Source organism: Melanerpes formicivorus, unplaced genomic scaffold (assembly GCF_026170545.1).
Source record: "Melanerpes formicivorus ecotype bairdi unplaced genomic scaffold, bMelFor1.0.p_v2 SCAF_18, whole genome shotgun sequence".
Classification (NCBI taxonomy): Eukaryota; Metazoa; Chordata; class Aves; order Piciformes; family Picidae; genus Melanerpes; species Melanerpes formicivorus.
The window spans coordinates 8,076,215-8,096,416 of record NW_027142370.1 but is presented as its reverse complement, the minus strand read 5'-3'; the positions used below and the strand labels follow the sequence as shown (position 1 = coordinate 8,096,416).

Below are 20,202 nucleotides of genomic sequence, written 5' to 3'. Positions count from 1 at the left end.
GTGCTAGGGTTGATTTGGAGGTGAAATCAGCTCCATTTAATTAATATGGGATTGTTTATCCTGGAGAAGAGGAGGCTCAGGGGTGACCTCATTGCCCTCTACAACTACCTGAAAGGTGGTTGTAGCCAGGAAGGGGTTGGCCTCTTCTCCCAGGCAACCAGCACCAGAACAAGGGGACACAGTCTCAAGCTGTGCCAGGGGAGGTTTAGACTCGAGGTGAGGAGGAAGTTCTTCACCGAGCGAGTCATTCGGCATTGGAACGGGTTGCCCAAGGAGGTGGTTGAGTCATTGACCCTGGAGGTGTTCAAGAGGGGATTGGACGAGGCACTTGGTGCCATGGTCTAGTCATGGGGTCTGTGTTGATAGGTTGGACTCGATGATCCTCGAGGTCCTTTCCAACCTAAGTTATATTGTGATACTGTAACATTATTTTGATTCATAATAGGGAGGGCTGTATAGGAGTTCATGCAGTGGAACTAACATTCTTTTGAAGTGTATCCAAGGTATCTTTCTTGAGCATTTGCAGGTGGACAAACCTGAACTTGTGCAGTGCAGAGTGAGATAATATTTGTGTGAAAGAATAGTGCAAGGAATTTTGAGATTCTTTGAGAGGAGATCTACCATTAGCAGTTGTAAAAATAATTAGGTTCTTTTCTTTTTCATCTAGGTTTCCTTAATATCCACATGCAACTTTGGCTGCAGTTAAAGCTTTTTTCTTCTTTCACTTTGGGAAGATTTGATAAATTCCTTTTTAGGCAGATGCAGGAATGCATATTACCTTGTTTCCTGTTTTGGGCAATGTAATTTAATTACATTTAATTGTCATGAATTCACCCCAGTGGCTGCTAACTAATCCAAAATAAACAGCACTGGGAGACATCATCTGGCTTGAATTTCTTAAAGTGGCATTTTCTCCTGTAGGTGCTGCCTTCTTCCACAGGCTTTTCACAGGCCAGTGGACAGCCAGAGGATCATGAGTCATATGTCAAAGTGGATGGGATGACTGGGTCAATACCTGCAAACTCTCAGCAAGAGGTAGCTAGCATCCACGCTTCTTGCATCACTCCGAACGTGTCTGCTGCTTCTGCTGTTAAGTTAACAAGCCCAGAGAGGATCACAGCCTTGCATCGAGAGCTAAGTCAAAACCATCACAAAATTTGCCAGGTCAGTAAAAAATTTTCTCATTATGTTGCCAGTAGTGATATTTATTATCCTTGGCAGCCATTTTAGAGATTAAATAGAGTGATATAGAGATATAGAATGATTGCTTCCAGAGATGCAGAGTTGATTGTTAGTTTAAACGAGCTGAGGGCCATAAATACTTCATGTCTTTCTGTGTTTTCATCCCCATTGTTTAGGAATGGCTTGGGGTTTGTGAAAATAATTAAAAGGTTTTTATTTCATCATGATGTACTCTCTGGTAAGACTACCTTTGAAAATTGCTAGATGCTTCAAAATAAAAGTTGTTATGTTGATCTTGTCCTACGTTTTTTTTTACTGATCCAATTATTCCTGTGCCCTGAAGCTCTTTATAGTAATTTCCATTAACTGCAGGAATCCTGTTAGGAACAGAGCTGATCAATTGCAATTGCATTTGTGACAGTCTGCTGCTAAACTAAACATGCAGGAGATTTCACCCTCTCTGACACAGCCCAACCTCTCCATGATTGCATGGAAACAAAATTCAAGTATGCAGTGACTGAAGCCAGTCAGTTAGAGTGGCTACAAAAATTACTCTACTGAATTTCCTTCATAATCTTGGGTTAAAATAAATGTAATAAAACAAGTAAGAGCATTTCTGCTTTTGGCATTAACAGTGTGTTTGTGGGGTGGAGAAAATCTTGAAGTCTCCTTTTAGTTCACAAATATTTTATAGGATGAAATGGAGACTCAGAATCCTAGTAACATGTTATTTAATCCAGGACACACATGTGGCAGGTCAGATCTAGCTTCTTGGTCAATTTCTATATCATAGTCACCTATTAAAAAAGACCCATGGAAATATTGTTGTAAAAGAAAATTATTATGGAGAGCAGAATGTAAGTGGTTCTGTGATTGACCTCAACTTGGTAAACTGAGGGTTGGTTTCTTCATGTACATCATCTTTAATTTAACGTGAATGAGAGTGTGACACAAACCTGCAGTGGGAATCTACAGCTGAAATCAGCCACAACACACAGAGTGTGTGTCCACGTATAGAATCATAGAATCAATAGGGTTGGAAAAGACCTCAGAGATCATCAAGTCCAACCTATCACCCAACCCCTCAAGACTAACTAAATCATGGCTTAATGTGCCATGTCCAATCCTTTTTAGAACACCTCCAGGGATGGTGACTCCACCACCTCCCTGGGCAGCACATTCCAATGGCTAATAACTCTTTCTGTGCAGAACTTTCTCCTCACCTTGAGCCTAAACTTCCCCTGGCGCAGCTTGAGACTTGTCTCAATCATATCATAGAGAAATACACTGGGACATCCAAGATTATATTTTCTTCTCTTCTTTTCTCTTCAGGTACCTTCAGCTGTCTCTCTCTCAAATCCAAAGGCCGACTGCTACTTGCCCATGATGCACGAGGAAGCTCCTTGGCCTCTGCTGTCAAGGAGGAAGGATGCCCTGGTGCCTCCAGAGCGTGGTGCTTTCTGGGCCACGAAGGGGAGGGATCGGTTGTCGAAATGTGATGATGTATTTTGGGGTCAAGTGGGAAATCAGCATGCAGGTGCTATTCCCCAGGGATTGAAACAGAAAAATTCCATTATGAATAAGGCATGGCTCTCTAGAGAAAAAACAGATGGCTCTACCTCAGCTACCACAGCAAAAAGCTATTTGTCAGACGTGTTGTCAGCGAGTAATAAAGGTCGAAATCCTGTGGGGAGAAATCAGCTGCACGGGAAAGAATAAACCCCACAAAAATAGAACAAGGTAAAGCATCTTAGCAATGTGATTTTTTTCTGTTGCTATAAGTGTGTTGTTAATGCTAGAATATATTTTGGTGGTCAAAATTTCTTAGAACATTTGAGGTCACTGAAGCCTATGGATTTCTCAGAAGCTAGGCTGCCTCCCCATTTTCTTTTCACCACTTGTTTATGATTTGTTTTTCTTTGCAATCAGACTGTGAATCAACCTATTAAACCATTTTATCTATAACTCATTGGCTCAGTGTGCAGTGGCAAATTCTGAAATGTCTGTTGTGGGACTGTTTCCTTTTGGAGCTTTGGACTTCCTAGAAACCCATTTTACAGAAATTTGGGAGTAGTTTTGCTGTCAGTGTTTCTTTAGTGTCTTGGGGTTGTTTCTGTTTTGGTTTGGTTTTGTTTTGTTTACTTTTGTCATCTTTTTTCTCACTAAGCTGATCCACAGCAGGATACTCAATGTATTCCTGCAAGGAGGAAGGATGCCCTGGTGCCTCCAAAGCGTGGTGCTTTCTGGGTCACAAAGGGGAGGGATTGGTTGTTGAAATGTGATGATGTATTTTGGGGGTCTTTAAAATAACATCCTTCAGTTGCTCCTTTTGAATAACAAAATTCACCTTAATTTGAGTAGTTTTACTGGGCACATTCCTGACCACTCTCTTCAGGTGACCGCTTGTGCATCATGAGCAGAACTAACATCTGAGTTCCAGGGATGGATGATCCAGAATGCAACTGGTGCTGCCAAACCCCTGCATACACAGCAGGGAAAAGTGACTGTGGTTCCAGGCCACCTGCCTGGCACAGCTGTGACAGTGCATGCATCCTCCCAGCCTGGCTCAGAAATAGCTGTAGCCTGGGCTGCATGAACCTTTAATGGATCCTGGTTGTGGGAAGGAGGAGGGAAGAATGTGTCTGTGGAGGTGTGTGTGCAGTAACACTGGTTCATTCTGGGAAGTTTAACTGAGCATGGGTGGAAAGTCTCCAGAACACTGATTTTTACTGGGATCCTGCAGAGTTAATACCTTTTGGAAAACCTTCATTATTCACATCTCCCTGGCATCTTTACTTTTAATCACTCCCATTAGAAAAGGGTATTTTTAACACATGGTAAGATGTGGTATCATTCCTGTGCTTTTTTTTCTCTGCCTCCACTGATTACCCTGGGTGGTTCATAGTATGTTACTACTTTGATGCTACTTTTCAGAAACTTAGAAAAAGGGGGAAAAAGGCTGGTTTGGATGAAATATTAATGCACACACTCGCACTTTGTTGTGGGCAATTAGTCATCATTTGTTCAGTGATATAGTAATGGAATTATTTACAGCAGTAACTGAACTGATCTTTATCCAACACCAGCTACCAATGAAAATAGCCCCTGGAAGTGATGTTCTGGAGTGCTATACGCAGAGGAAACAACAGTGAGCTTCTGGGCTTCTGCTTTCTCTTCTTCCTAACGCTTGGCCAACAATTCTGGAGACAGATATACCTCATACCCAGCCATCAGCTGGAGCTAAAGTATTTTGATGTGCAAAACCTACTTGTAAATGTTTAACATGGCAAGTTTTGTATTGATAAAATGATGCTTTAAGAATTAGCACTTGTATACAATTTTTTTTCTGGAGCTTCATCTTGCTGATGATAGAATATAGGGCCTGTGTTCCAGGCTGGAGGCCAGATTATAATACATGAAGTGTGCTAATAAGGGTATTAATAATACCATAATCATACCTTCTGATAATATTATAATAAGTCTTTGTTATTCTAGTGTAGCTATCTACTTTGTGATTGGGACCATAGTAACTTACCCTGAAATTAATTTTTTTCTTAGTCCAGATCCTTTCTATCAAACAGAAATATGATTTATTTTAAGCTATCAGGCTTCATTTTAAGCTAATTAGGTTATTTGGCCTCATTTTCCCTCCTGCTGGAATTAATTTCCTGAGTTGAAGGCTGCAGACACATAGGTGTAGATGGGGCAACAGGCACTCACAAGCATATTACCTGCATTGAAGCACTGTCCTGCAAAATGAACTCGAGCAATTCCTCAGGAAAAAAAAGATTCTGTGCTGGCCCTTTGTAGATTTGCTTCACAAGCCACAGATTTCATTTCAAATCTTGCAGCCCCTTGTGCTTTCACTTTTTAAAGATATCCATTCTTCAGGCTGGATGAGGCTCTGGCCAGCCTGATGTAGTGTGGGGTGTCCCTGCCCATGGCAGGGGGGTTGGAACTAGATGATCCTTGTGGTCCCTTCCAACCCTGAATGATACTATGATACAGGTGAAGATGCCACAGTTCTCATTTGGCCAGCAGTTTCAGCTGCTTTTCTTCTCTGTTTAGTAAAACTGTGAGTTTTTCAGACACTACAATGAATTAATGCTAGCAAATTAACAGCAACTCATTTATACTGCTACATGCAACAGCATTAGAAAAGATGGATCAGCTAAAGGCTTGCTTTTTAAAACCACAGCTTTGCCCCATTTTTTACCACTACTGAATGTGCAAATGAGAAGTGGTCATCAGACTATGCCAAATAATTGTGAGCTAAATGATGATCAAGAAGATCAGACGATGCCTTGCACCATCAAACAAGGTCCTCCAACAGCTTTAAACACTATCATTTATAGAAACCAACTCCAAGCTGTACAGTGGCAGGCCAGATGGTTTGCATATTGGTGTCCTGCTAAGCTGAGGTCCTTTGGGAGTCTTGAGCTTGCTGTGTGACTCATACAGAATAATTAATAGTGCCCCTTAACATGTAAATGATTTGGTGGTGTTTGAAATTGAGGGTGATCAGTAGCAATGTACTTACAGAACACATCTGAGCAGCTGGCTTGAGTTGAATCACCTGTGATGTCCTACTTGGCATCTATGGACCTGCATGAGTCAAATGGCATTAGCTGTATTTGACTGGAGGGTCAGGATACTTGGAAGGAAGCCGGACAACGGTGTGCTTCTTACTGACAGATCCTCACTGAGCCTGATTCCTATTCAGACTCTTCCACTTTCAAAGAATTTGTTTGAAACAGCACAGAAAACTATTTGCTATAACCAATAATTCCCACCAAATGACTGCTTATAAACATATTCAGGTGATATTTGCCCAGTTCTTTTTGTCTACACTTGAACCTCCCTAGTACTGAAGTCAAAATGTCTCATTTTAGCAGCAAATTTGTCTCTTTTCTCACTAGTTTTAACAGAAGTGTTAGAAATAGAACTATGATGAACACTTGTTCTGTATCAGTTTAGCTCCTCATTGTCTCTTTTGCTGCTGAAAGAGGAAGAAAAAGATCAGTGGTTATATATAATATTCTCAGTGCAATTTTGTCTTGCTTTTATATGAATGAATTTTTGAGCCTTTACTGGGTAGGAGATAGGCACCACCAGGGAAAATGTCAGGGTTGGGCAGTGAATGACTTGCACCCTTGTGAAAGGTCTCTTCCACTGTAGCCACTGTTACATTGTCTTTGGAAAGGTCCATGTTGGGGGGAAAACATTATGACTTGTGCAACAAGCAGTTCTTAGGAAGATGGGGATAAAGGGGGAAAAAAAGCTAAAGGATCTTATTACAGATGATGGTTCAGGTTTGCCAGGGTGCCACAGCAGCTCAGGTTCAAACTGGTGAGCCAGAGTAGCTGTAAATTTGGCTTCCCAGGCACTGAAACTGCTTTTATGTTCAAGCCATCAGCGATTTGGGTTGCGTGTCTAAGGAAGGAGAGAGGAGGGTTGGGGTTTTCCTTTGGTGGTGTTGTTTTTTTTTGGGAGGTGGTGGTGGTGGTGTTTATTTTGTTCGTTGTTGGATTTGTGGTTTTGTTGTTGTCTGGAGGTTTTTTTGTTTGGTTGGTTGGTTTTCGTAGTAAGTTACTGGGCATATTTAATCAACAATTACTGTTCTGCCTAGTTCCTGCATTTTTGGTCACAGTGTGAGAACACAGAGCAGAGTAAAGGGGAATTTCAGTAAAGGATTCCTTGAAGCTCACTGGGTCTGGATTTGTATTAATTGCATTTGGACAAGAGTGAGAAGCTCTGAAATTGCTTCTCAGCATATGGTTGTCTGGCAAAGCCTTTCTTAAGTGGGAAGCTCTTGGAGCACGTTGTCAGTTTTTGTAATGCAGCCCTGAGGATGAAAGTCATGAGTGATACTTTCTCACCCTTAGAGAAAGCTGCAGCTAGAAAGGGAGGCTGTGGCCATCTTTCATTGCCCTCCCTTGCCCCCACCATCTGCTGGGTGCTGCCTCTCTGCTTTCCCATCTGTGGGCTGGGGACTCTGTTTCACAGCAGCCACATCTTTGTTCCCAGCTGGCTGCAGCCAGTCCCTTCCAGTGAGCAGGCTTTAAAATCTAGCATTGAGGCTACCTTGCTGGAGGGTACCTGTAGTTTGTGACTGTTTGGGCAGTAAGTTCTGCTTGGGGGGGCCCAAGACTGTTCTTGTTTCACAGCAGCTGATTTGTCAGATGATGTGGCTTCTGGATGAACAGCTAATTAGACATCTTTGGTGGATGGCAGATCTCTTGTCAATGATGTTTTATGGATGAGCAGACAGGTTGTCTGTTGAACATGGACTGGGCAGAAATAAAGAAGTCTACTTTATAGAGTTCCTATACAGTCTGGATGCCTCATTAGTTTACAAGACAGAAGTATATTGGCTGCATACCCTGTCAACATGAACCTGTCAAAGAGTAGCTGAACAGTTCTGGAGAAATAGTGATGTGTGGCAGGTGGTTGGCCCTTAGTGCTGAAGAAGATATTGGAGGCAATAACCTCTTCAGGTTTTTGAAACATATGAAATGAAGCTGTACCTGGTGTGTACAAAGTATCCCAGTGTGTTAGGGGGTTTGAATTGGGTTCAGAACAGAAACTATCTTGTGTGATGATGTGTCATGTCATATCACTGCTTGTTACATCTGACATCTGCAACCTTCTCAGAACAGCACATTCCTGTAGCCCCCCACACCCTTTAAATGTCTCTGTGAGAACAGGATTTATACTATTGAATGTGGTCAGAGAATTGACTCAGCATTTCCTGGTCCTTCCCAAATGACGCAATGTCTTTGCTAGGCTAGAGCCCTAAGCTCTTCACTGCTTATACAGACCTCCACAGCAGTGACTTCCAGGCATATGCCTCTCGCATATATGCCTCCCAGACTGGGAATTTGTTATCATGCATTCAGGAACTAAGCTTAATTCCCAAGGAGTAGAGATCCTTGGAGCGTGTATAAGCCTGAGTTAAGCTTCTGGGGTCTTTGACAATCATGAAGAGAAATCAGCACTTGATCTGGAGGATAGGGTTTGTCTCATCATAATGTAGGTCTAGAACAGACAAGATGAGGTGCCTTTTCAACTCAGTGATTATGAAGATGAGTGGAGGACATCTGCCTCAAACATCAAGTCTGCACTGCAGAAGAAAGTGAAGGTGATTCCCACTTAAAGTGCTTTAGTAGCAAATGTGACCAAGGTCATATGGGACTTGGTTGTGACGATCTGGTAGTGCCTAGCAGAACAAAGACTTGAAATCTTCCTGTCTCCTAGGTGACTGCTCTGAGCACTGGACTAGCTTTCTCTTAAGAGATAATGGACACTAACACTTGGAACTTCTTCTTTTGTATTGTTACAAAAGCTCTTTTTTGAATATCCTGCTCAAGGACTTTTCCTTTGTACTTATACTTTGGACTAACTCTATAGTTTTGTCTTAGTTTATAGCCACCAGCACTGCAAGAAGTTTAGGTACGAGTTCATGAATATATTAAACAGGAAATAAAATGTGTATGTAGATCTGAAGCCTTGTTGACCTGACAAATTCTCCTGTGGCCCCAGGAGATCAGAGACAGCATTCATGAAGTGAGGCATTGAGCATATGCTGGATCTAGTGCTAATGCTCGGGAGCTTTTGCATAAAAATAAGCTGGATTCACTGTTCTTTATTCTGTCAGCTGTGTGCTCCTCTTTACTTGTATGTGCTTCTCCTTGAATAGCATAAAATAGGACAAGGCAGAAGAGAGGGCAACAACTTAGAAAGCGGCATGTGCAAACACATGGATTCAGCCTGAGCTGTAGAGAGTTTTCTTCAGAGCTTTAGTAGCTGCAGTGCTGCCATCCTCCTGGGAAATCACAGCACATGTGTCTTCCTTCTGACCTCTTTTGTGGTGGTGTTCTTAATTTCTGTGTCCTAAGTAAGGTGATATTAAAACAAATCCTTGTTGGTCTGCTACCTTGGGAGCTGTACAGAGAATAGAGGGGGGTAGCAGTTTCTCCAGCTTCTGAATTAAAAGCAATAGCTCAAATTCCTGCAAGCCTGCAGAATGTGACATGTCTGCTAAGAATGAGCACTGCTCTTTGCTGGGGAGAGAATACTGTGTTTGTCAAGAGACATTTAATATACAACCTGGAGAAGAAAGCTCTGTCTCAGATTAATAATAATCTTTTTGGGGAAAAAAAATAGATTCCAAACTCTTGGATGAAAAAAAACAACACTCTTTTTCTCTTTGGAAATAAACCCACTTTCTTTTGCAGCACTGGGCTGCACTGTAAATTAAGCCTTTTATAGACAAATGGGATATGAATAAGACGATTGCCTTAGCAGTGTTATTAGGAGTAATAACTTCTGTTGTGGATAAATCTGACCCTTTTTGAATATAAAACCTCTCATGTTTTATTTATTAGCTTTTCCCCCAGAAGAGCTTGTTTTGTCTGTAAGACTTATGTGAACTGCCATGATATATGTCCTGCTAAGAATTGCCACTTTGGAGCTCTGTTGAGCAGAGGTAGTAGCCATATATTATTTTGTGTGTCTAGATTGGATACTCTGGAAGCCTAACATCAGAAGCTCCTTCCTGCTTCAGAATGATTATTTGAGAACTGATTATCAAGTACCAGTGCTGTACAAAATGTCTGAATCTGCTGGTCAATCTTGATTATCAGTGAAGGAGCTGCATTTCCATCTGTGTGTTTTAGACTGGGACTCCTTTTCACAGGAGTCTCCCTTCCTTTCTCTCCCTTGGCAGAGAGTCAGTGTGCCCAGGGTGTTTTTTCTTGGCAGTGAAGCCATCACATCCCCAGCCATGGCAAAGCTGACACCCATCCATTGACAGTCAAAGAGAATAAAACCTCAAGCCCTGGGAGCTTCACTGCTGCCTTCTGCATGTGATCCCTGGTATTTTCAGATTGCAGCTAAGCTTTGTTGTCTGTTAATGACCACACCATGAAAAAAAAAATCAACTTCCAACTTATTGCCAAATTTGTAGGCCCACCTGATAGACCTGTTACACAAGCTCATGTTCAATGATTAATGTGAAATAAAAGGTAGTGTTACGTAGCCCAGTTAACTCAGATGCCCTTGATCTAATCCTGTCATTTGGCCACAGCTGTTAATGCTTTTATGTCCTTATAAAAAAGCTGTACCTGTGCTGCTGTAGGCTTTCAGGCTAAAAGAAAATCATAATAAAATAAAATATATAGCCAGAAGTTAGATAGATCAATAGGGTTAGAGCTAAACATCCATAAACTTAAGCAGAAATTTATAGGAGGATATGATTTCTGCCACATAAAAGGTTATGGTGATTTTTCAAAGTCAAAAGAATGCATTCAGTGTCCAGATTTCATTGCCTTTCTATTTTAGTTGGTAACTAATTCCACTCACTTCTTTTAAAATGTCCCCTTAGTTAGTCACTTTGACTACACATGCCAGATATAATTGTGTAGGGCCAACAAAGAGAATTCTTTGTGATTCTTGCATTGTATTTTAATTCAGTGCAAATTTCCAGTTGAAATAGTTGCCCATGGGAGAGTAAAAAAACCAAAGCAGCTGAAAAACCTCAGGGTAGTTTCACTAGGGCTTGTTAACATTCACCTTCATAAAACCTGGCAAGCAATAGGTCTGGTGAAAAGGCTTTTTGTCATCGTGGGCATCGGGAGGCTGCGGCAGAGTTGACTGCTGCACTGCAAGGTCAGTGCAATCCTCAGTCACGTGTTGTACCTAGTGGGAACTGACAGATTCCTGAGACTCTAAATTAATGTTCCCATTAGGAGGGACACTTTTCTTCTCCCCCATTTTGTGTGACAGGATCAATATCTCATCAGGGAAACCTTTGATACAGAATATTTTGAGTGAGCATATGATAGATAATATTTTCCTGACTGCACTTGGCCTATAGGAAAAAGAGTTTTCCCTGTGTAATGTGTGATAAGTAGAACAAAGATCATTTGGGAATAAAATGTTGCTGTTTGATCCATTTGATAATTTCCATCTGGATACCATTTGCTTCCCTCAGTAAAGGGAACGGGAGCTGCCTATTTCTAGGCAATCTGTTCAGTTTCTTTCATGGGAAAGGACAGTTTAGCTCTTCCTTCCATATGGGCATACATTATTACAGCTAACAAACGTTGTTCATCTTTCATTTTATTCAGGCCATCTAAGCAGCCTTAATTCCTGGGTGAGCTGGCATGGGGAATCAATAAGGGAGGGGAAAGATTCCCAATATTCTATACAGACAAGCGCTAGTTCATCTACTAACACAAAACCAAACTTTGCTTGAGGAAGCAGAAAGCAAGCTAATTGTAAGGATACCAGGATAATCATTGTCCCTGACAACACTGGAGGAATAGAGGTCTGCAAGTGTGACTCCCTGCTATCACAGGGCCCAAGTCATGCAATTTCTGTGGTCAGTTGAGCAAGTCCTATCTCAGAATTCCCCTCTAGAACAGTATTCTAAACTCTACAAGAATCATTCTAATCATAACGTTTCTTTGGCTAACCAAAGAGAAACTATTTTCTTAGTACAATGAGGTGACCCTGGTTAATGTTGCATTTTTAGCCACTGCCCTGAGACTACTGGATCTTTTGCATTTTTATCACTTTTTTTTGCTGTTTGTGGGGTGTTTTTTTCTGTGTGAGGCAGCCTAGGCCCTTTGATTGGCTTTCAAGAAGTCTTGTGTATCAGAGGGAAGATGTCAGAGCTGCTTCGCTCTGACACCCTGGATGGGCAGTGAGGTCCAAGCTCTGCTCCCCTTGCTGAGCACAGTCATCCCAGCATCAGTTCCTGTTGCCCAAAATGTCAGGAGGTGCTCAAGTGCAATAAGCACCTAGGCAATGGTTCCTTGTCCTTGGAATTCTTTTGTGTGAAAAGTGATTCTCCTATGCATCATAAATTTTTTTCTTGGAAATGTTAGTGTCTGACATCTTTGAAACTACTGAAATCTCTTCCTAATATCCCTGAGCATAAAAGAAGGAAGAAGCAGGAGCAATTGCTGCTTTGCTGGTTGTACTTTAAGAGGACAACATGATTTATTGCTGTCTACAACTACCTGAAGGGAGGCTGTAGCCAGGAGGGGGTTGGTCTCTTCTCCTAGGCAACCAGCACCAGAACAAGAGGACACAGTCTCAAGCTGTGCCAGGGGAAGTTTAGGCTCAAGGTGAGAAGAAAGTTCTTCACAGAAAGAGTTGTTAGCTGTTGGAATGTGCTGCCCTGGGAGGTGGTGGAGTTGTTGCCCATGGAGGTGTTCAAGAGGGGATTGGATGTGGCACTTGGTGCCATGGTCTAGTAGGCATGAGGTCTTGGGTGACAGGTTGAACCTGATGATCTTTGAGTTCTTTTCCAACCTTATTGATTCTATGATTCTTTGATTTTGGACTTGTTTTTGCTTTGGCAAACCCATGTGAGGTACTCCTGCAGAAACCAAGTGTTGTGTGAGTGCATGGAGCCAAGGAAAGGGGCAAAATTTAAGAGGGTATGACTCAGTGCCTGCTGTTTTAGGGCCATACCTTCTTCATTCTCTTTTCATTAGTACTCCTTAGATACTGCTTGTTCTCTTTTGGTTTGGTGTGACTTCACTAGTACTCCTTAGATACTGCTTGTTCTCTTTTGGTTGGTGTGACTTCACTAGTACTCCTTAGACACTGCTTGTTCTCTTTTGGTTTGGTGTGACTTCACTAGTACTCCTTAGACACTGCTTGTTCTCTTTTGGTTTGGTGTGACTTGATAGGCTCTTTCAGCAGTAAGTTTGGGTTTTGCTTTACCATGCCCAGCACTCTCAGTGGATGCTGCTGTTGTAGACGTGCCCAGGCAGCTTGACTGGAAGTTCATTCCCAGAAGGGTTCAGAGTCAAAACAGCCTTCTGTTGCTGCCACTGATCGTCATTTCCTCTGTTAGCAAAAGCTGCCACCCCTACATCAGCTCCATGAAAGCAGGGATGGCTTCCAAATGTGCTAATTCAGCATCAGAGCTGTGATTTTAGCAGCAACTGCTCTTCAGCATTTTGCACCTGGAATTTTTATGAATTTCCATATTTATCAAACAGCTGTAAATTGAGACCTCTAGCTTGCCTCTAATGAAGTCTGTGAAAGATGATTACACTCCAGTTTCAGTGGAAACAAAGACGGATTCAGCTGAAGTTCAGTTAGGACCTGGTTCCCAGAGAATTTCAGCGCCTTGGCAATTACATATTTCATCAGTCAGTCATGATTTCTTTTTTATTTCAATGCTTCATTATTTTCCATTGTTCTTGCTGCTTGTTGGTAGTGTTCACACTGGACACAAGTCTAGTGAGAGACTGTTCATGTGGTGGGCCCAAGCTGTAAGAATTTACTCTGAGATGGGCAATCCAAAAGACAAGCACAATTCCTAACTTCCAGAAAAGACTTGGTTTTTTTTTCCTCTTGTCCTGACCTTTAGCAATCTGCACCAGTGAACAGAGCTACATCACAGGCAGCTGACAGGAAGGCACCCAGCTCTTTTGCAGTCTGCATCTGATGTGCCTCCTGCTTGGGAAGTGGGGAACCAGGTGCTGAAAGACTTCCTGGGGAGGGGAGGGAGAATGAGTCAAAATGAAGAAACAGATGTTGGCAGGAATTCCTTTCATTTACTCACCTGGCTGTTGAAGAAAACCCTGTGACAATGTATGCTTTCAGCCTTTTCATAAGATTAGCTGTGACAAATCCAACATCTTGCTTCCTATGGAGGGGGCTGATGTTTATTACTGCCATGTCACTTCAGTTGCAGTTGTAGATTTGCCTTTTCTCTTCCTCTAAAAGTAGTTAAATGAAACAGAAGCAGTATCCGGATAACCAACGCAAATTAAACAGGCAGATGAGATTTCCTTCCTTTGCCAGAGCCCTTAGAGCTCTCTTTGTGCTCTTTAAGATTTTATCCAGACAGATCATGGCTTTTTAATCCTGGTGGTGTGTGACAGTTGGATCTGGCTAATGTCTATACCCTTAATGAGTTATTAAAGTGAGCAGCATCATTAAGAATTTATTTTATGCCTTGAAGCCTCTCTCAGACTTTTTTTTTTGGGGGGGGGAAGGAGGGTGAGAAAACTGTGGCTACTGCTGGCAAAAGGGTTTCTGCTGCTGCAGATTTGTGGTAGCTCAGGGGTTGTGCAAGTTGTGGTTGTGTGGTACCCCAGGAAGCTACAGCATTGAAATTATTGATGCAATGATGTTAGGCACAATTTCCTAAAAAGTGGCTTTATTCTCACCTGCAAAGTTACTCCCTCAAGTATTTTGCAGGCACATGCTAGAAGACAGCCAGTGAAGGCAAACTGAGAAATTATGATGTAGTTTCTCATGCTGAGAGAATGGAAACTTTCTTGTGGGTAGAAGAATAGGGTTAAGGTTATGGTCATCAAATGAAGATCCATTAAAAAAATGAGCCAGCAGCTGAAAGCAGATACTCTGAGGAAGAGAGAAGGTCAGACTGATACTCTCCAGGGCTTTCATCATTTGCTGGTCAAGGACTTCCTGAAGCAGAACTGGTTTCTATTCATTCAGTGAACCTTGATGGATTTTTCTTCTATTAGATTGTCAAGTCTCCCCTGAACCCACATAAACTTTTAGGTTTTGCAATATATTGTGGCAAGGAGATCCACCACTTAATTGCATGTTAAGAACCTGTTATCAATGAGAGCATCCTGGCTCTTGTCATTCCCAGTTTCCATCCTCAATTAGGTGTACTTACACCCTACAGTGAAAACTGATTCTTGGGTAAAAGGTCTGCACAAGAATCTGTCTAGCAAAGAGCAGCTTTGGTTACTGTTAGTTTTGGACTCAAGTTTCCAAAGCTGTTTCAGGACATCCATAGAGTAAAAAAGCCTTAAGAGCTTTGGAAAAGTCCTAAAACCTTTCTTCTCCAAAATTGCAGGCTTTAAGGTAAATGGACACTTTATATATACATAAAGTAAGAGATTCTACTCAGTGGGCCAATTCCAGAGCACAGACAAAACTTTTGGAGGTATGACTAATACTGCAAGCTGCGTTCATTATCAGAGCTTGCACAATAAATCAGGCAATGATACACAGTGGGAAGATGGAATAAGTTGGGAAATGAATAATGTTTATTTTCTACCCCAGATAACTGCTTCCATTTCAAGTATTTGACATTTATCATGTTTTGTCTCCTCTGTTCAACTCCAAGGTGTTCTGCACTCTGGAAATCCTTAGCTTCATATATGGTTGTCCCAGGTTACTGTGGACTGGGGCAAAGTGAATAGGAAAACCAGAAAGGGAGTCTCTTGTCAACTCTTTAAAGCTGTCTATGCACAATTGATGTCTTCATGCTTCCTTTTCATTCTGCAGTTGCTATCTGTTGTGAAAGAACTTTTAAACCCAAGGTTTTCATGCCTTTAGAAGCTATTACTACCCCCAAAATGACCAGATACTCATTCTGCTGTTGAATATTACACAGTCAACATTTTCTGGCTGACATGTTGGTTTTTCTTAGATTATTGCCTTGAGGATTTAGCAACTATGTTTTCAGATATTTTTTTTCCTGTGCTATGCTAGAAAACTTGCTTTTTTTTTGCTGTAGTATTTTATCTGCTAAAGAGAAGTCCTCATTCATTACAGTAATTTTATTACCACGTGTGAGCTAATGTTTTAATGAGCATTTTATTAGCCTGCCTAGGTATTACAGAGGATGGTGACTGAGAGGAGCAACGATGTTTTACTAATGTCCAAAAGTTAGAATGAACAGAAAAATTCACAGTATTGATAAGGGAGGGATGATAGATGCAAGCTATGTCCCTGTTGAGCCAAAGCACTTAAAGCATGTGCTGAAATTGCATTGTAACTTGTATGCTGTATTGGCCAGGGGGTTAACAATCGACTTACTATTAAGAGCTCAGTGAAATGTTGTGCTGAACTGGGGACACTGTCAAATTGACTTTCCTCACTCAAAAAAAGATAAAAGCTCCAGTGCCTGCATTTATGTTATGTCAATGATCTGAAGAGCTAATGAAAATAGTATTCTTGCTGTACATTTTTTTTTCCTCCAGGGATGAGTTTGCCAGTTGGTTTGGTCTGCATTAAACAGTGGGAAGAGGCAGCCCAGTGGTTGGTTCAGAGCAATGATGGCAATGAATTAAGATGTTGCAACATGGCTTTCACTGCAGAATGCAAGGTAGGTTTAATACAAAGCAAAAACAACTCAATGAAATCAATATAATCATTTCTGATGACAAATGCAGCTCTGACACGTTTTGGTCACTGCCATATAAGCTGTTCTGTTGCTTTAAAAAAGAAGATGAAGAAAGAAAACGAAGTCAGCAAACTAAGTAGAAATATATTGTCATCTGGATAGTTTTAAAAATGCACTATTTAATATTGGTCTTAAATAATTATGACATCTTTATCTGAAATATACAGTTTAGTTGTGTTTGCTATTCACATTGGGAGGTTAGATGTCTTGCTTTTCGTCAGTACTGGCCCATCACTTGGACTGACTTACACAGGACTTAGGTTCTCCTGTTACTGAATCACCCAGTTTGTATCAACTATTTACCTGCCTCTCATGAGCTATTGATCACATTCAAGATCCCCACATTCTTAAACCTGGTTCCTTCTTCACCATGCCTTGAAAACACAGCAGGTACAGACAGCTTAAGTCGAAGGTCATGCATAGTCTGTAGCAATCCAGGATATCGAAGTCTGGTCTAAATCCAAGGGCAGTGCATGAAGCACTACGTCTTCTTATGCCAGGAAGGGTTGACAAATTAAATTTTACCCAATATGATTAGCCTTACTAAAAGCTGACATGTAATTTTAATGGGAAAGTGATTTATATGTATTAAATTAAAGGACTCAATGATCCTCGAGGTCCTTTCCAACCTAAGTTATACTGTGATACTGTGAAATATTCTGGAGAAAAGGAGGCTCAAGGGAGACCATCTCTCCTCTCTACAACTACCTGAAAGGAGGTTGTAGCAAGGTAGGGGTTGGTCTCTTCTCCCAAGTACCAAGTGACAGGATGAGAGGAAATGGCCTCAAGTTTTAGACTGGTTTAGAAGTTTAGACTGGACACTAGAAAGGGTTGTGAAACAGGCTGTCGAGGGAAGTGATTGCATCACCATCCCTGGAGGGATTTAAAAGCTGTGTAGATGACTTAGGTTAGTGAAATGGGTTTGTGGTGGAGCTGGCAGCACTAGGTTGAGAGTTATAAATTTAGTAAGTTCTCCTCCTAAAACTACTTTGGTAGAGATGCAATATTAAAGGTACAGAGAGCATTCTGCCACTTTTGCCTGTAGTTTGAAATTATGTACTCTGCAATTCTTCCAGATCTCTCTATGCACAATTAATTTTAAATATATGTCTTCAGTGCCCTTTCCAGTTCTCTAAACACAGACCTGATGAGTGTAAGGTCACCAATCTGAGTCATTCTGCCACTTGGATTTATGCATACATTGTCTGAAATGACTTAGGAACTTCCAATAGGATGCTGAGCTCTGGAGAGCTTTATCCTGCATAGCATTCCCATTTTCTTTATTAAGAACAATTTCCACAAAGCAGTAACTTCTGTAACTCGTGGTTTAAGACAGATTTCTGTATCTACACACACATTTAGGAACAGCTCTTTAGGCTGTTTACTTTGGTTGTGTTCCATTATACTAAGAGAGTAGTTGGAGAATTATTGTTGCTCGTGGTTACCCTATATTTGTGTTGGTTTTCTTACAGTCAGCATTTATTCTGTGGTGCTCAGGACAATTCTTTTGCAAGCATAAATTGCAGTTTAGTGTGGTGGAAGAGCTTGTTCTGTGTTGCAGCAGGAGCTGATTCCTCAGGCACTCCCCTCAAAATCCATTGCTTCCTGAAGATTAAGTTGCACCTTGCCTTGCAAAGCTGAAATTGAATCCAAATGGCCTAAATTGAATTGAATGGACTGAAGATGTAGACAGTGACTTAAAAGAGAATTTGGGTATATCTGCACAGCCTCAAGCAGAAGGGAGCTGACAGAAACATGTGCTGCTTCATTTATGAAAGAAACAAAGGCATTCCTATGTCTTTCTGTAACACAGGCACAGGCAGCCCAAGCTGGTAGCTTCCTATGAAAGCCTGGCAATGTATCTTGTGCTGAAGATTGCATGAGGTTGCCTGAATGGTAAAGATGCTTAATTATTTAAAGATGCTTAAGCAAGTCAGTTACCTAAATATGCATGTGGGGAGGAGGGGAAGAAGAGTAATGACTAGTGGATTTGGTTTAACACAGATAGCCTGGGCCTTCCATTTGTAGATATATATTGCTGTCTCTAGTTGTCTTCCTGCAGTCATTGGTGAGCATGAATCTGAAGATGTGTTTAAAGCCAGATATTAGAAATCTTTAATGGGACAATTTCTAATCAGCAATGTGAGTATCATAGCTGTGCTATGGTCAGAGAGGCTTTTATATTGCTTGTCTCCAAGTCAGATAGGACATCTACTTGCCATTTGAGTCCCTCTAATCAAATCATGATTTTATGAAGCATAGATCACTCTTTAATGTCCGCCTAAGACTTCAGGTCAGCTGAAGGCAAATATCTATCCTATATTAAATCATTAAAGAATGTTCTTTTCACACCAGCCTTTTTACCTACTTTTTTTAATTTTCTGCCATGGTTATACCCAGAAGAGGAATTTCATAAGTCTTCCATGAGCTCAGCAAGTACCAAAGTAACCCAAGTCTTTGCTGAAAGACAGTATTCAGTCTATCAATATTTCATGTGGAGCAACAACTGAACTGAATTATTTGACAGAAATTGGTGTTGCTCCCTGAATACCTCTAATGCTCTCATGCTCTCCTCACTTCTTAGAAACAGCAGAAAAGAATAAACACCAAATGTTGTGTTCTGGACAAAAAAAGTGTGAAGCAAGCTAATAGTATGTGGTATTGCACACATATTTTCCTCACAGTTTTTCTGAAGCTCTCATGGGGCTCAGTAGTGTCTCTGAGCCAGCTGGTTGCTCAGGGTCTTTATTGGCACATGGGGTTGATTCCCAGCACACAGTATGTGATGTGCCTTCTCAGACACATGATAGCTTCTCCTGGGATTTGTGGCTCTTACCACAGTGAGCCCCTAGCAGACATGAAATTAGCTGATGTAAGCAGTGGAGCGAGACTGGGTCAGTTTGCTTGTGGTAGCATTGCTCCTGCTGAGCCTTCTCCATGGCTCTGAGTGCCAAGACAGCTTCTGAGTCTTAGGACAGCTAACAGCATCATTTGCAGGTATTACTGAAACTCTATTGAGACAAGGTTTATTGACAGTGCACCCAGAATACAATTCAAAACAAAGTCTGTGAAATCATCACCCATGCTGCTTTGCCTATGTGGCTTTTTTCACAAATGACTTAATGGTAGAGGATTATTTGATTCAGCCTGTGATCTAAAAATGCACATTTGACCCTTTGTTTCTCATGGCAGTGCCCCTCATCTGTCCTTAGAAGTTCAGCAGCATACCTTCTCCCACTGCAGCTACTGGTTCCTGTCAGTCTTCCTCCCTTTGTGTGGACTGTATGTGCAGGTGATAGGATTATGATAGATGGAAACACTCCAAACCATGCAGTCATAAAACAAATGAATTTTATCTTGTCTCTTTGGCCTCCTCCACCTGCTCTCTGCTCCAGGAGCCTCTTCCAGCTGAGCTAGGAGCTGCCATTAAAACATACATCAGGCAGGATCATTTGTTTCTGTCTTGTGAAATTCTCACAGATGCAAACTGCTCCTTTGCAGGTCCTGTGGAGAGGGTAAGATGCTCTCAAGGGTTGTTAAATACAAGACTTTTTATGTCAAGGATAATTGATAAAGTGTAGGATATTATTGTATTCTCTCCCATAGGAAAGGGAGAACTTTTTTCAGTGTGATTTAACACTTTCTGTTCCCTAAAGGAGTGAGGTCATAAAGACATAATAACTTTTATAATGAGAGAACTAGTTTAATTTATAAACAGTTTTATGACCTTCAGTGGGATCTTTACAGCAGGAGTCCAGATGCCAAAACCTAAAGCAGTGAATCCATGAAGCACTTTGCCAAAAAAATACATTTTACAGTTTTGT

At 41.3% G+C, this 20,202-nt stretch overlaps 1 protein-coding gene across 1 annotated transcript in view; it reads left to right on the top strand.

Moving 5' to 3' along the window:
- The window catches only part of CUNH4orf50 (chromosome unknown C4orf50 homolog), a 67,301-nt gene that overhangs the window by 23,507 nt on the left and 23,592 nt on the right, over nt 1-20,202 (top strand). The window contains exons 9-11 of the mRNA XM_068149501.1: nt 922-1,164; nt 2,515-2,922; nt 16,176-16,300. Of these exons, the coding sequence (XP_068005602.1) occupies nt 922-1,164; nt 2,515-2,901 (630 nt within the window). The 3' untranslated portion in view covers nt 2,902-2,922; nt 16,176-16,300. The remainder of the gene's footprint in view (nt 1-921; nt 1,165-2,514; nt 2,923-16,175; nt 16,301-20,202) is intronic.